The sequence below is a fragment of the Lactuca serriola genome, chromosome 3 (genome assembly GCF_051521515.1).
Source record: "Lactuca serriola cultivar US96UC23 chromosome 3, Lser_US96UC23_V15, whole genome shotgun sequence".
NCBI lineage: Eukaryota > Viridiplantae > Streptophyta > Magnoliopsida > Asterales > Asteraceae > Lactuca > Lactuca serriola.
In genome coordinates, this window is record NC_136410.1 from 55,511,459 (window position 1) to 55,526,523 (window position 15,065).

Below are 15,065 nucleotides of genomic sequence, written 5' to 3' on the forward strand. Positions count from 1 at the left end.
GTAGTGAGTGAGAAATCCCTCAGCCATAGTGTGTTAATTGATCAGGATTTTGTTATATTTTCAGCATGGTGACATTGCGCGAGCTACCAGTTAGAAATTCAGGCGTCGAGGAGGGATCTAGCTCGGGTTTTGGAGCCGGGCAGCTTGATGATCAGATGAGGGATTTCATTTCCGCAGAGATTATGCGCAGCATCATTGATCAGACTCCAGTGATTTTCGGTTCAGTTAGAGAGGCCATTGTGGAGCTCATGGACAGTCATCTTAAGGCCTTAGGGGCCGGGGCAGTTTCAGGACAGTTTGGGGCTCATCTAGAGCCCGATTCTCATGGATCCCAGGGATCCATCAGGAAGGGGAGTCCCATTTTTAGCACTTGTCACCCGGGGTCGGGAGTGAGTGGTCCACCTTACCCCCAAGAGGGTTCCCTGCAGGATTGGATTGCTGCAGAGGTTTCGCGGGCTCTCCAGGAAGAGTTACCAAACACCATTGGGCGTATCACCGATAGTGTGGTCGACGGGATTGAAAGGCGGACCTCAGCTGTCCAGGCAATGGGTGAAATGGTCACTATGACCCATGAGCGGGAGATTGGCTCGGATAGTCAGCTTAGGAAGAGGAAGCGGTCTTCCGGTCTAGTTCGGCAAGATGGGCAGTCGGACACTGTCGTAGTGGGTGTCAGAGGCCCGTAAGGTCGAGATAGTTGCACGAGGGAGAAGGGAGCACGAGCTGGCGTGCGAACCAAGTCTAAGTGCGGCAGATACGGATGGAAGGGTCACAAACGTCAGGAATGCACAGTAGAAGTAGAGTTATGCCATCGTTGTCATTAGCCTGGCCATGTTAGGGTGAACTGCCCCGTTCAGCGGTTGGGACAGCCTCATTGTCATAGTAGAGTTCGAAAATCAGATGGATTTGAGGATCCTTCAGAGCAGGTTGCAGGTATGATTCTTTTCCCTCTATTTTATTATTCACAACATTATTGCTATGTTGCTGCATTGATGTCAATAAGCTTATGTGTGGTGTTAGTGTGGCTTGTTTGTGATTATGTTATATGCCATTTGCATACCTCGGAAAGATTGGTTGGTAGTTAGGGGATGTGCTCTTATGAAGAAGGTTTCGGAGGATGCAGTAACTGTAGCATGGTTGGGAGATATTTGGTTCGTTTCGCTAGTTCAGAGTGGTTAGTGTTGGGATGGATTGGTTAGATCCCTAGCTATGGCAGGCTTGGGTTCCTTAGCAGAATGATTATGGAATGGAAGCAAAGATCGGGATCTCTTTTGAGTGTGAAGCAGCAAGGGGTAAGCAGGATCGAAGTGGGGGAGAACCCTCCGGGTATATATGGATAAGGGTCTCGTAGACTCAGAATGAGTGCGCGGCCTCTAAGAAGAAATGGTAGTAGCACAGTGATGGATGGACTGAGAAGTTCAGAATTAGGAGTTCGAGAACTTTTCCCAGCAGTTAGTTCATGTAATCGAGATGGTTAGAAGCTGGTTGGGAATCCAAGATTGGAGGACCACCTGTCGGACGCATGAGAGTCGGAATGAAGATCCTGAGAACGGGTAACAAGAGATGTTTTCGTATTAGTAGCCAGTGTCTGAGGCAGCATGCAGGTTGCGTAGATTCAGGAGTTGGGAGGTTGGAAACTTCCCAACAATAGCTTCTTGTATCCGGATTAGTAGACGGTTGGTTTGGGAACCAAGCCGAAGGATTCCTCGACGAAGCGCTAAGTATATCAAGGATATAAGATGTCGAGGATGATGCAGAATTCAAAGTCTAAGGACTGTTTTTTTTAGAAATCGGGATGAGGAATCACTAGCGGGACTAGGGATAGTCAGGATGTTCTCGAGATAGTGTAGTGTTGTAAGTCTGCGGGGGTAGCCGTAGCATTCACTAGCAGTCAGATAGCAGTAGTAGTGTTGTAAGTCTGCAGGGGTAGCCGTAGCATTCACTAGCAGTCAGATAGTAGTAGTGGTGTTGTAAGTCTGCGGGGGTAGCCGTAGCATCCACTAGCAGCCAGATAGTATTAGAGAGTTGTAAGTCCGCGAGCATAGTCGCAGCCTTTTATCAGATTGGTAGGTAGCATGAGCGCTTGTTAGACGCGGGAAAGCATTTGTACCCACCAGTTCGGGTGCAGCAGTGAGGATTTGGGAATCCACGGGTTAGCTTTCGGATTTCCCAAAGGGATCAGTTATGGCTAAGTCAGCAATTTGGGCTATAGATCGTCACATCAGTTATGAGATCAGAGTCGCAGTGGACCGTTGGGGTTCGGGTATGTTGTGGGCTACCGTCAGTCTGGGAGCCATCATGTTGTTAGTCGTGGAATTGACGATGTCAGGATGTGACGTATGAACCCGATCGGTTGGATCGGAAGGTTGCTAGAGCCACAGTGACAGGATAACTAGTGGAAACTAGTCCTAGAGGAAGATTTCGTTCAGAAGTCGTGGAAGCGACTAAGTGAGGAGTCCCTTGACTCCACAGTTGGGTTGGAGTTCAGTGTTTCAGGCAGCTCAGTGTTTTAGCCAGGTCAGTGTTTCAGGCAGCTCAGTATTCCAGCCAGTTCAGTGTTTCAGGCAGTTCAGTGTTTCAGGCAGCTCAGTGTTTCAGTCAGTTCAGTGTTTCAGGCCGTTCAGCGTTTCAGTCGATTCAGCGTTTCAGGCAGTTAGTGTTTCAGGCATGTTCATTATTGCAGGCAGTTCAGTGTTTGGAAGGTTTCAGGGTTTTGGGTCAGTATTAGTTTTGTGTTGGAATGCAAGTGCTGACGGTGTAGTTGGTTGATTTGGAAATGACAAGTCTCTCTCAGCAGGATTAGTTGAACCTTCTGCCAAGTGTAAGTGATATGTAAGGATAGCTAGGCAGGTAGCCTTTCTTTCAGGATGGAAGGCTCGAGTTAGTAGGAGTTGAGTAATCAGATGGGATATAAGCAAGCTGTTTCCAGCAGCATCGTTTCAGTATGAGCGGCAAAATAGATAGAACAGTTATAGATAGTCGAATTATCTTCAGGAGTCGCTGGAAGAGACTAGGAGTTTGCAATGGAGTGTAGTGACCGGTGGGAGTCCGGTAACTCAGATATAGGGAGATTGGTTAGACCAGAGTAGTCTCAGTGCATCCAGTAGGCGAATGGGAGGCAACAGGATTTTCAGTCGGAGGAAGTAACGTTGAGGAAATTATGGAAAAGAGAAGGATTCAGTATGTTCCAACGGTAATGATCGGCATGGTGAGTGGCTGGAGTGTCGGACAAAAGGGTGTTAGATTTTCTAGACAGAGAATTGGAGGCAGTTCGCAGGCAGTTGATCATAGCAAACTTCGAGGACGAAGTTTAGTTTAAGTGGGGGAGAGTTGTAACACCCCAAAGTTTGGAAAGCCAAGAAAAGAAAGAAAACCTCAAGTTTAGGGGAGACTCGGCGAGTCCATGGAGGGACTCGGCGAGTCCGAGCGGGATCCGTGTTGTGGTGGAAGCGACCGACTCGGCGAGTCGGCCAAGGAGACTCGACGAGTTGGGTCTGATCGAGGAAAACCCTAAATCTGGGACTTGGAGACTATTTAAGCGTCTCATTCTCTTTCCTAGGGTTCCTCTACTGCCTCTCTACCCCAGAACACCAAACCCTAACCGCCATATCCGTTTTTGAGCTAGATCTTGCCTTGAAGAATGCACTAAAGCTTGGAGGAGGAAGAAAGACATTGGAGGTGCAAGAAGGGACTGTAGATCTGGGATTGTGGAGTCATTTCAGACCAATTGGAGGTAATAAGCTGTTGCTTGGACTCCCTTTGCATCTAGATCTATTCTTATGTGTGAGTTTTGGTCATTATTGGTATGATTTGTAACCAATTCGAGTTGGAGGTTCAGATATGAGGTTGCTACCTCAGATCCATGTTGGTTTTGGTCTTGAATCCCCTAAAGTATCAGCCCTTGGTATGTTGAAGAAGCATGTTTGCCATAAACCCTAGTTTAGTGTGTTTTGAGCATAGATCTCTCAATCTACACGTAAAGTTTGCCACTTTACGTGGGGAATAGGCCCTAGAAGTATGGATCTATGAGTTGGAAGTTCTGTTTGGCTCGAAAAGCCACTGCATGGATTGAAGACTGGATAGACTCGGCGAGTAGCTTGAAGATGAGGAGGAAATCGACGAGTAGGATGAACAGCTCGTCGAGTCGGTTGAAGTTAGGCATGGACTCGGCGAGTGGGGCGAGCAACTCGGCGAGTTGGTTGAAGATTGTCTCGGACTCGGCGAGTCTGTTCTTGGACTCGGCGAGTCAGATCGCGAAACCCTAAACTCTTTTGAGTTGAGACTCGAATCAGTGAGTCGGGTGGTGACTCAACGAATTGGGCAAGACAGGACTTGGAACTAGTTGGACTTGGCGAGTCATGGAATGACTCGGCGAGTCGGGTCGTGAATAAGAAAGACCCTGAGCTTATGAACTCGGCGAGTCTTTAGAAAGACTCGGCGAGTAGGGTTGACCTGGAAGGTTGACTTTGACCAGAGTTGACTTAGTTGACTGTCAGACTAAGTGTTATATGTATATTGATAGCTCGAAGAGCTAGAGGAGCAGCGGTTCAGGGGATTGTCGAGTAGCAGCCAGAGGTTTATCAGCAGGGCTCAGCAGTTCAGGTGAGTTTCCTTCCAGTAGGAATGGGTCTAAGGCCACAATGCCGGCCCGTTTAGCTAGCAGTAGTTTCGGATGTTGATCTGATACAGTAGTTAGTATGTTTGATGCCTTCGTGGCTCAAACAGGATTTATGTGTTATGTGTTCCGGGCTACGGCCCGATGTAGTATGCAGTATATGTGAGTTTATGCCAGTTGATATGTTATGATATGTTGTGTTCAGTTAGCTTCGGACTTCGGTCCGATGGAGGGGAAAAGGTCCCAGACAGTTAGCTTCGGACCTTGGTCCGATGTCAGCTTCGGACTTCGGTCCGATGGAGGGGACAAGGTCCCAGATAGTCAGCTTCGGACTTCGGTCCGATGGAGGGGGCAAGGCCCCAGTCAGTTAGCTTCGGACTTCGGTCCGATGTCAGCTTCGGACTTCGGTTCGATGTAGGGGGCAAGGCTCCGTTAGTCCGGACTTCGGTCCGATGCAGTGGGCAAGGCCCAATATGTGCTTTATATGTTTTTGCGCAATATGTGGTAGATTGGGGGAGCTCACTAAGCTTCGTGCTTACGGTTTTCAGTTTTGGTTTCAGGTACTCGGTTTTCAAAAGAGGAGCTCGGGAAGATTGCAGAGCACACACCATAGTCAGTTGGCCTGGGAATGTTTGACTCTGATAATGCTATTATGTTTTGAATTTAATACTCAAAAGTTATGTTTGACTTATGATACGTTGTTTATAAATCCATTTTTTAGTAATGTTTTAAAAGAAATTTTTAGTCGTGATTTTTGGGTCGTTACAGCGGTAAACTCCCGGATCTTGTGTTTTAGACATGTAATCTATGTTATAAAGCATAAAACAAGTAATCAAACACATCTAGGAAAGCAGACTCACAATTTGGGATGAAAACCCGAAGATCCGTGAGAGAGAAAGTGGCTTTTCTCTATTTGGAATTATGAATAATGAATTAATTTAATTCAGAAATCTATTTATAGTCCTGAAATATTTTGGCAGAAAATATTTTTATTCTGGATATTGGACTGTAACATTATGAAACTTGGAATGCTCAAATTTCACAAAACCAGGAGCATCCACTCTCCTGATATCTTCTTAAACGTAAACCCTAATGTACACAAACTTGCTCGGAAAGTATGAAATCACTGAAACTGGACTAGCTTCTATTGAATAGATAATGTTCGTACAAATGGAAATTTTGGGTTGTCACATCATCCCCCCGTTAAAAGGAATTTCGTCCCGAAATTAGAATTTAAGCAAATATGAAGTTACAACAATTAAGCGAAAAGATGAGGGTATTTCAGCCTCATCTGATCCTCGCGTTCCCAAGTGAATTCCGGTCCTCGCTTGGCGTTCCAGCGAACCTTCACGATAGGGATACGGCTTTGTTTCGTCTGCTTGACCTCACGGTCCATGATCTCTACAGGTTCTTCCACGAAGTTGAGGCTCTCGTTGATCTCGATCCCGTCGAGTGGAATTACAAGAGTCTCGTCAGATAGACACTTTTTCAAGTTAGATACGTGGAATGTAGAATGTACGTTACGAAGTGTGTCGGGTAGGTTGAGTTTGTAAGCTACGGGGCCGACTCTGGAAAGAATCTCGAAAGGCCCTATGTACCTCAGATTAAGCTTCCCATGCTTGCTGAAGCGTATCAAGCCTTTCCAGGGTGAGACTTTGAGAAGGACTCGGTCTCCCACCTGAAATTCCAAAGGTTTTCTTCGTTTATCAGCGTAGCTCTTCTGTCGGTCTCTAGAGGCTTTCAATCGTTCACAGATCTGAACGATTTTCTCTGTCATTTCCCGAATGATTTCCGGACCGGTGAGAGTACTGTCGGAAGCTTGCCCCCTGGCTAATTGGGTATCACCCACCTCAGCCCAGCATAGAGAGGATCTGCACTTTCGGCCGTAGAGAGCTTCGAATAGAGCAGCCTTGATGCTCGTGTGATAACTGTTATTATAGGAAAATTCGACAAGGGGTAAATGAGTATCCCATGCTTTCCCAAAATCAATCACACAGGCTCGCAACATATCTTCCAGTGTTTGGATGGTCCGCTCACTCTGTCCGTCGGTCTGTGGATGGTAGGTTGTGCTCATGTCCACCCTTGTTCCTAGGGAATGTTGTAGTGATTGCCAAAATCTTGAGGTGAACCTACTATCTCTATCGGAGATAATGGACATAGGTACACCATGTAGTCGTACGATTTCCCTAATGTATGTTCTCGTAAGTTTCTCCATCTTGTCGGTTTCTTTGATAGGCAGGAAGTGTGCAGACTTGGTCAATCTGTCAACGATGACCCATATGGTGTCAAGTCCACCCGTTGTCTTGGGCAACTTGGTTATGAAATCCATAGTGATCCGCTCCCACTTCCATTCTGGAATCTCTGGTTGTTGCAGTAAACCAGAGGGCTTCTGGTACTCGACCTTAACCTTTGCGCAAGTAATGCATTTACTTACGAAGGTAGCAATCTCTGCTTTCATATTAGGCCACCAGTATAGCTTTTTAAGATCCATATACATCTTATCTGAACCTGGGTGGACGGAATATCGAGTGTTGTGCGCCTCGGTCATGACCAAGTCTCGGAAACCACCGTGTTTCGGGGTCCAGATCCGGTTCATGAAATATAAAGCTCCGTCACCCTTGGCTTCTAAATTCTTGTCCATTCCCCTAAGGGATTCACTCGTCACATTTTCAGGTTTCATGGCCTCAAGTTGAGGCGCCTGAATTTGCTTAGACAAGTGTGAATGGATGGTTATTGATAATGACTTGACTTTGCGACCAGAATATTCCTTCCGACTTAGGGCGTCTACTACCACGTTGGCTTTACCCGGATGATAACGAATATCGCATTCGTAATCACTGAGTAGCTCGACCCACCGTCGTTGTCTCATGTTGAGCTCCTTTTGATCGAAAATATGTTGTAAACTCTTGTGGTCGGTAAAGATAGTGCTCTTCGTTCCATACAAGTAATGTCTCCAGATCTTCAGAGCAAACACTACTGCTCCTAGTTCAAGATCGTGGGTCGTGTAGTTAACCGCGTGTGTCTTCAACTGTCTCGAGGCGTAGGCGATGACCTTACCTCGCCGCATCAGAACACATCCGAGTCCTTGATTTGATGTATCGCAATAGACTACGAAGTCTTCTATCCCTTCGGGAAGGGATAGTATTGGCGCGGTGCACAAGGCTCGTTTGAGCGTTTGGAACGCTCTCTCTTGTTTCTCTTCCCAGTCAAAGGCCACGCCTTTCTAGGTCAGGGTCGTAAGAGGTTTCGCTATTCAGAGAAGTTCTGAATGAACCTGCGGTAGTAGCCAGCGAGACCTAGAAATTGACGAATTTCAGTAGGCGTCTTGGGTGCTGACCAGTTCTCAATGGCTTTAATTTTGGATGGGTCCACGTGGATTCCCTCTTCGCTTACCACGTGTCCTAAGAATTCGACTCTTCGGATCCAAAATTCACATTTCGAGAATTTCGCATAAAGTTTCTCCTTTTGTAAGGTCTCTAGAACTTGCCGCAGATGATCGCCATGCTCTTTCTTACTTCGGGAGTAGATCAGGATGTCGTCAATGAAAACGATGACGAACTGATCCAAGTAAGGTCGGCATACTCTATTCATCAGATCCATGAAGACTGCGGGCGCATTGGTCAATCCGAATGGCATCACCACGAACTCGTAGTGTCCGTAACGAGTTCGGAAGGCTGTCTTCGGCACATCCTCTTCTAGCACTCGTAACTGGTGATATCCGGATCTCAGATCAATCTTGGAAAAATAGTTCGCCCCTTGCAGTTGGTCGAATAGATCATCTATGCGTGGCAGAGGATAACAATTCTTGACCGTCAGTTTGTTGAGTTCTCTGTAGTCGATACACATACGGAATGATCCGTCTTTCTTCTTAACGAACAAGACCGGTGCTCCCCAAGGTGAGAAACTTGGTCTTATAAAGCCCTTGCTGAGCAGTTCGTTAAGTTGACCAGAGAGTTCCTGCATCTCAGCTGGTGCTAAGCGGTAGGGAGACTTGGCTACTAGGGTAGCTCCTGGGACTAAGTCGATTCTGAACTCGACCTGTCGTTGCGGAGGTAACCCGGGTAGTTCTTCTGGGAAAATGTCGGGGAAGTCGCTCACTACTGAGATGTTCTTTAGTTCTTTCGTTTCTAGGTTCGTGTCGACGACGTGAGCAAGGAATGCGTGGTATTCTTTGCGCAGGTATTTCTGTGCTTGAATACTAGATATAATGCGAAGACTCGCACCTGGTTTGTCGCCGTAGACTATAAGAGTTTCGTTAGACGGGAGGTTTAGTCGGACTGCTTTCTCGTAGCACATGATGTCGGCACGATGAAGACTTAACCAATCCATGCCGATAATAACGTCGAAGCTTTTTATTGACACCGGCATAAGGTCGATTGGGAATGAATGGTTATCTAAAGTTAGGGTACAACCTAAGTATATGCTATTTGTACTTTCAGTTTTCCCATTGGCCATTTCTACTGTGAATTGTTCATTAAGTGCGTGTGGTTGTTGCTTAAGCATGCGAGCAAATTTGTGGTTTACGAAGCTTCGCTCCGCTCCACTATCGAACAGAATGCATGCATAGGAGTTATCAAGGAGGAACGTACCAGTCACCATGGTCGGGTCAACAACTGCTTCCCCGTGACCTATAGCTAGTACCCTTCCTGCTCCACCATCATTCTTTGCTTTGGGGCAGTCCCTCTTATAGTGGCCTGCTTCGCCACATCCATAGCAAGTTGGGCTCGCGCCAGAGCCAGGGACTTGGGAGATCGGTTGTGCCGGGAACTTACAGAAATGGACGGTGTGTCCTTTTCTGTTGCAGTTAGAACACTGCATTTCACGGCAGGCGCCATTGTGGTGGAAGTTGCATTTGTTGCACTTGGGCAAACTTCCAACATACCGACTCACTGGAGCAGTAGTAGCAGCAGCAGGGGTTATTACGGCATGCATTGCCACAATTTGCTGCTTTTTGGCAGCCTGTTGCTTCTTCTTTTCACCCCAGAATTTCCGCTTAGTGTCAGCGGGTTTGGAGGGTTCTGGGATGGCTAGGGTGGTTGTGGTTGCAGGGGTTTTGACTCCATGGTCAATGAGTCTTTGTGCCAAACGCTTGGCACTGTCGAAGGTAGCGGGGTTTGATGCTAAGACATTCCCCTGATACGGAGGCACTAGCCCCCATATGTACCGTTCGATCTTTTTCCCCTCAGTGGGAACCATATTGGGGCAGAGGGCCACCGGTTCGCTAAATCGGGCAGTGTAAGCGATCACATTGGTGCCCTTCATGGTCAGGTTCCAGAGTTCCTGTTCCAACTTCTGGACTTCGCCCCTCGGGCAGTATTCCTCAGTCATGAGGTCCTTCATCGTTTTCCAGCCCCATGTCGTTAGCCACGACAAGTGTTAGGGCTTTAACGTGGCTGTTCCACCACGTTAGGGCTTTTCCCTCAAAGGTGCATACAGAATATTTAACTTTGCACGCAGCAGGGCATGAACAGATTTCGAAGACTGATTCAGTCTTCTCGAACCATTGCGAGAGGGCAATGACTCCGCCGGTGCCATAGAAAGGCTTCGGCTTGCAGTTTGTGAAATCCTTGTAGGAGCACTCTCTCGAGCGCACAGGGATTTCGATCGGAATAGATTCAACAGGGGTTCCACCTCTGCTGGCGTCGAATGAGTGATACTGAGCCATGGCAGTTGCCACTACTGCAGCTACGGCAGCATTTAGGGCTGCAGTATCGATGACCGGAGGTGGTGGAGGCGGTGGAGGTGCAGGGTTATTCCTATTCCTGGCACTTTGATACCTTCAAAAGATGCTAGCTGAGGCACTTTGATACCTTCAAAAGGTGCATGGTTATTGCAAATCGATTTAACTTAACAAGGAATCAAATAGTCTTGTAAAATTTAGGGTGTATAACCTTTTTAACTTAATAACAAATCGTGTGTTTATTTATTTAGTTATTTTTTTTATCTTTAGAATTTAATGTTGATAAATGGTTTAATAGATTTCATTTTTAAAAATCAAAATTAATTCGTCACGGATGCATTTATTTTTAAATGTTCGTTAACCACTAAGCCACTAAATTATTTTACGTTTTTAATAGGAAAGTTTAATTAATTTTGTAATCATGGTCTACATGAGTTATAAACTGGTTATCTTAATAAATAAATATCATTTGTTTACACTTATCAAATTCTCATTAATTTTGTCACATGTAATTTGTGAATTTTATTTTTTTTTATTATTTTTTTTTATTTTTTTTTTGTAATTTACATAAATTAAAATATCATATAATACTAATATTTATATATATGATAAGTGGAAAATACTTATATATAAATCTTAAATCTTATCCTAATAAATAAAAATCATTTGATGTTACTTGTCAAATTCTCAATAGTTTGCTACATGTAATTTTATGGTTTTTTTTTGAATAAATTTAAATCCACATGCCATTTAGTGGTTTTTTATAATTTTTAGAATTTAAATGTCATATAATACTAATACTTTTATGTGTAAAGTATTAAATATGATAGTGAATGAAAAATACTTATATATGTAAAATATTAAATTTATCATAATAAATAAAGATCATATTTAAAGTGAAAATTTAAAATAAATATGATGAAAATGATGAATAAGCAGGTATTTATATTTATACAAATAAACAAATTATTGACATATTTAAAAGAATTGTTCAGAATCATAAATTTAATTTTGAAAATTTTAAATTTATAAGGAAAACACATCAAATACTAAATTTAAAAGGAAATGAGTCAATTACTAAATTTTTGAAATTGAAAGACATCTATTACATATATGCGATAAAAAAAAAGTAAAATGCAAATAAAAAGGAAATAATAATTAAAAATAACCACATGCTATGAAAATAATCATAATGAGACATATGAAAAAAAAAGCAAATTTTAATATAGCTAGGAGAGACGTAATATTACAACAATAATTTCATTTAATATCAAGTATGGGGGTTGACTTATATGTACGACATATGAGTTATGGTAACCTGACATTCTTTAATGCAAATTAATTATTATGTTATAAATTAAAATATTTTTTGTCACATGTCTTTTTATCCTTCATTTGTACATATGATATTTTTAAAATTTTTAATTATTTTGTAATTTTTACTTGTTATTTTATTGTAATTTAATTTTAGTAAATTAAATTTCCACATTTAATATTTAAGGTATTATATATGTAATATGTGATATATTTAATATATTAATTTTAAAATTTTAAATTTTGCTCATTTTTCTTATAAATTTAAACTTCTCAAATTATTAAAATTTCATATTTATTTTTTTTTAAATAAATCCATATAATATATAGGTCTTGTACCTAATATTTTAATAGAATACAATCTTATAGATATTGGTTTTGTAGTTTCTTTAGATATAAATTGGATAATAGTTGATTATATAAGTTAGGATCCAACTATATCACCCGTAAATAATTGGAATTTTTTCATCCTTCACTCTTGTTTTGGTTTTCTTCTTCCCCTCCCCTGTTAACATGTATAATTAATACCATTATATTAAACTATGTTCAACCCTCACCAACCAGATCATCCACCGACACACACTACCAATGGCTACTCCGATTAATGAATGCATTACATATTTCTTTTTCAGTGCTTTACTTTTCGGGTCCGGTGGCCGGTGTGACTCAGTTCCGGGGATTTACATTCTAGGAGACTCATTGGTTGACGTCGGAAACAACAATCACCTCCCTCTTTCCATTCTTAAAGCTAATTTTCCTCACAACGGCTTAGATTTTCCAACTGGAAAACCCACCGGCCGTTTCAGTAACGGAAAAAATGCAGCTGACTTTCTGGGTAACAACAAAAAGAATAAATGAAATAGCGGATTAATTATTATAACTTTTAATTAATACGTTTTGTGCGATTCGGCAGCTGAAAAGGTGGGATTACCAACGGCGCCACCGTATCTATCATTGGCGACGGACGGGAAAAAGTTGGCTAGCACCAATGTGACTGTTACCGGAGTTAGTTTTGCTTCTGGTGGTGCCGGGATCCTGAATGGAACCAAATTTTTTTTTGTAAGAATATATAAATCTCGAAATACTGATTGCGGGTTCCAGAATCTTTTTAAAAATTTCTCAAGAAAAAAGTAAACATATATAGCATAAATGATACAGACAAAACATTTTTCTACCTACTACCTACTCATTTATTCCAGTAATTATTAAGCTATAAATGTATGCAGCAATCAATTACATTGGCAAAGCAAGTAGGATACTACTCCGAAGTTCATGACCAACTGGTTCAACTACTGGGCCCAGATGGTGCCCGGACCCACTTAGCCAAGTGTCTATTTTTAATTGTGATTGGAAGCAATGATATCTTTGCCTATTATCACAAAAACTCCGAACTCCCAAGCCAATACACACCACAACAATATGTCGATCTCATGACCTCTACCCTCAAACAACTTATGAAGGTAACTAAACCCTTTGGGTAATTTATCTAAAACCACAGTTGATTATTAAAAAATTCACATACAATGAAAGAAAGGAATCTTTTAGAAAAGATTGGCCTTTTTGAATCATGTGTGTGTATATATATTATTTGGTTTGATATTATTGCAGAGGCTGTATGAGCTGGGAGCACGTAAATTTGTGGTAACTGGAGTTGGAGCGATTGGGTGTTGCCCGGTTCAGAGGTTGAAAAACACAACCAACGGATGCATGGAGAAAACAAATAATTGGTCGATGGAATACAACAAGGGTCTACAGATTATGCTAAAGGAGTTGAAGTTAGAATCATCGGATATCAACTATTCGTACTTTGACATATTCGGTGTCATGAGTGACCTCATCCAAGATCCTCAAAATTACGGTACTTTCTACCAGATACCCATATTTAATCAAGTACAATCCAACAATAACTATCTTGCGAGAGGAGTACAAAAGTTTCATTTGGATTATTGGATCTTATGAAATGTTAAAGAAGCTCACAGTAATTAATGATTATGACTTTATTGTAGGTATTAAGGAGACAAAAGAAGCATGTTGTGGACTTGGCAACTTGAAAGCCAACATCCCTTGCATCCCAGTTTCTACCTATTGCACCAACAGAAGCGACCATCTTTTTTGGGACCTTGTCCATCCCACAGAAATGGTGTCTCATATGTTTGTTGATCTTTTATACAGTGGATCACGACGATATATGCATCCAATTAATGTTCAAATGCTTGTTAATATGTAAAATCTAAGTATATTTCTTAGATATGCATGTTATATGTTGTGTTTTTGTCAACAAAATATAAAGAACTAGTTTTGAGTATATGCTTAATTTGTTGTTTTGTGGTGATACACAATGTTTCCTGTTCAAATCCGTTTGATGATTTGGGAAAAGGAAAATGGGAGAAGTTTTGTTCACATGACGGTCCAAGTTAGTTCGTCTCTAACCTCATGAGAATTAGTTGTGTTAGTTTAATATGTGGCTTTACTAATAAGGGTAGTTTTGTCTTTTTCTGGTGGAATTGTATGTTGCTATAGATAAGAGTGATTTCCTAATTTGGGAATAACTCTCACTACGATGAATAAGATTTGGCATTCCATTCTTCCTATTCTCTTCTCATATTCTAAAATATTCATAACAAGTTGAAACAATTTAGGGGTTGTTTGTTTGGCCTCTTAATGATCCCATAAAGAGGTTGGCCCTGAATCGTTTAGATTCAGAGCGTTTGGTTGGAGTTTTTTAACCTCTTAATCGGTCAGATATAAAAGAAATGGGTCTTGATTGGTCAGAGTTGTTGAGAAGTGTGGATGAAAAAATTTCCAAATAATACCCTTAGCCCTAAAAAACGTCAGCCTCTTTTTTTTTCTTCCCCTTGTTCTCCCATCGTGCAACATTCTCTCTTTTTTCCAGCCAATTCTCACCTTGCCATCAGACCTCCGGCAACCCCGCCCCACCTCCGCCTTCACCGCCTCCCCCTTCGTTGGTAAGTTTTCCAATCTGTCTTGTTATGGTCGTTTTTTAGGCATCCTTCTGGTCGATTTTTCTAGTGTTCTTGTGTTTAGATGATCATTTTTGTGAAATCGATTTTCTCAATCCCTAAAACCTGTTCTTGTGTTTGGCTGATCAATTTTTTGAAATCGATTTTTCTTGTGTTTAGTTGATCAATTTTTGTGAAATCCATTATTGTGAAATCATTTTTTATGCTGCTCAATATTGTATGAAATTGGTTTGATGTTCATCAAATAACAATGAATTGATCGAATAAGTTAATAGGTATACATGGATCGATGCTTGGATCCATATCTCTCCTTCAAATTTAAGAGTTTATTGTCAAATGTATGTTAAAGATTTGATTATTGAAGTTAATTACGGATGACTTTTACCATAATCACATTGTGAACCATTTCCTATTTAATGAGTTTATTGTCTTTTACTTGTTGAATCAACTGGATTCATATGTGATTTGTATACTTGTA

The 15,065-nt window shown here is 42.0% G+C and overlaps 1 protein-coding gene across 1 annotated transcript; it reads left to right on the top strand.

The window, feature by feature from the left end:
* Window positions 1-12,194: 12,194 nt before the first annotated feature.
* On the top strand, window positions 12,195-14,127 carry LOC145095275 (GDSL esterase/lipase At5g55050-like). Its single transcript, XM_079033186.1, has 5 exons — window positions 12,195-12,441; window positions 12,520-12,665; window positions 12,833-13,066; window positions 13,215-13,464; window positions 13,613-14,127. The coding sequence occupies exons 1-5, from the start codon at window positions 12,195-12,197 to the stop codon at window positions 13,831-13,833; spliced, it is 1,098 nt and encodes a 365-aa protein (XP_078889312.1). The 3' UTR covers window positions 13,834-14,127.
* Window positions 14,128-15,065: the final 938 nt, after the last annotated feature.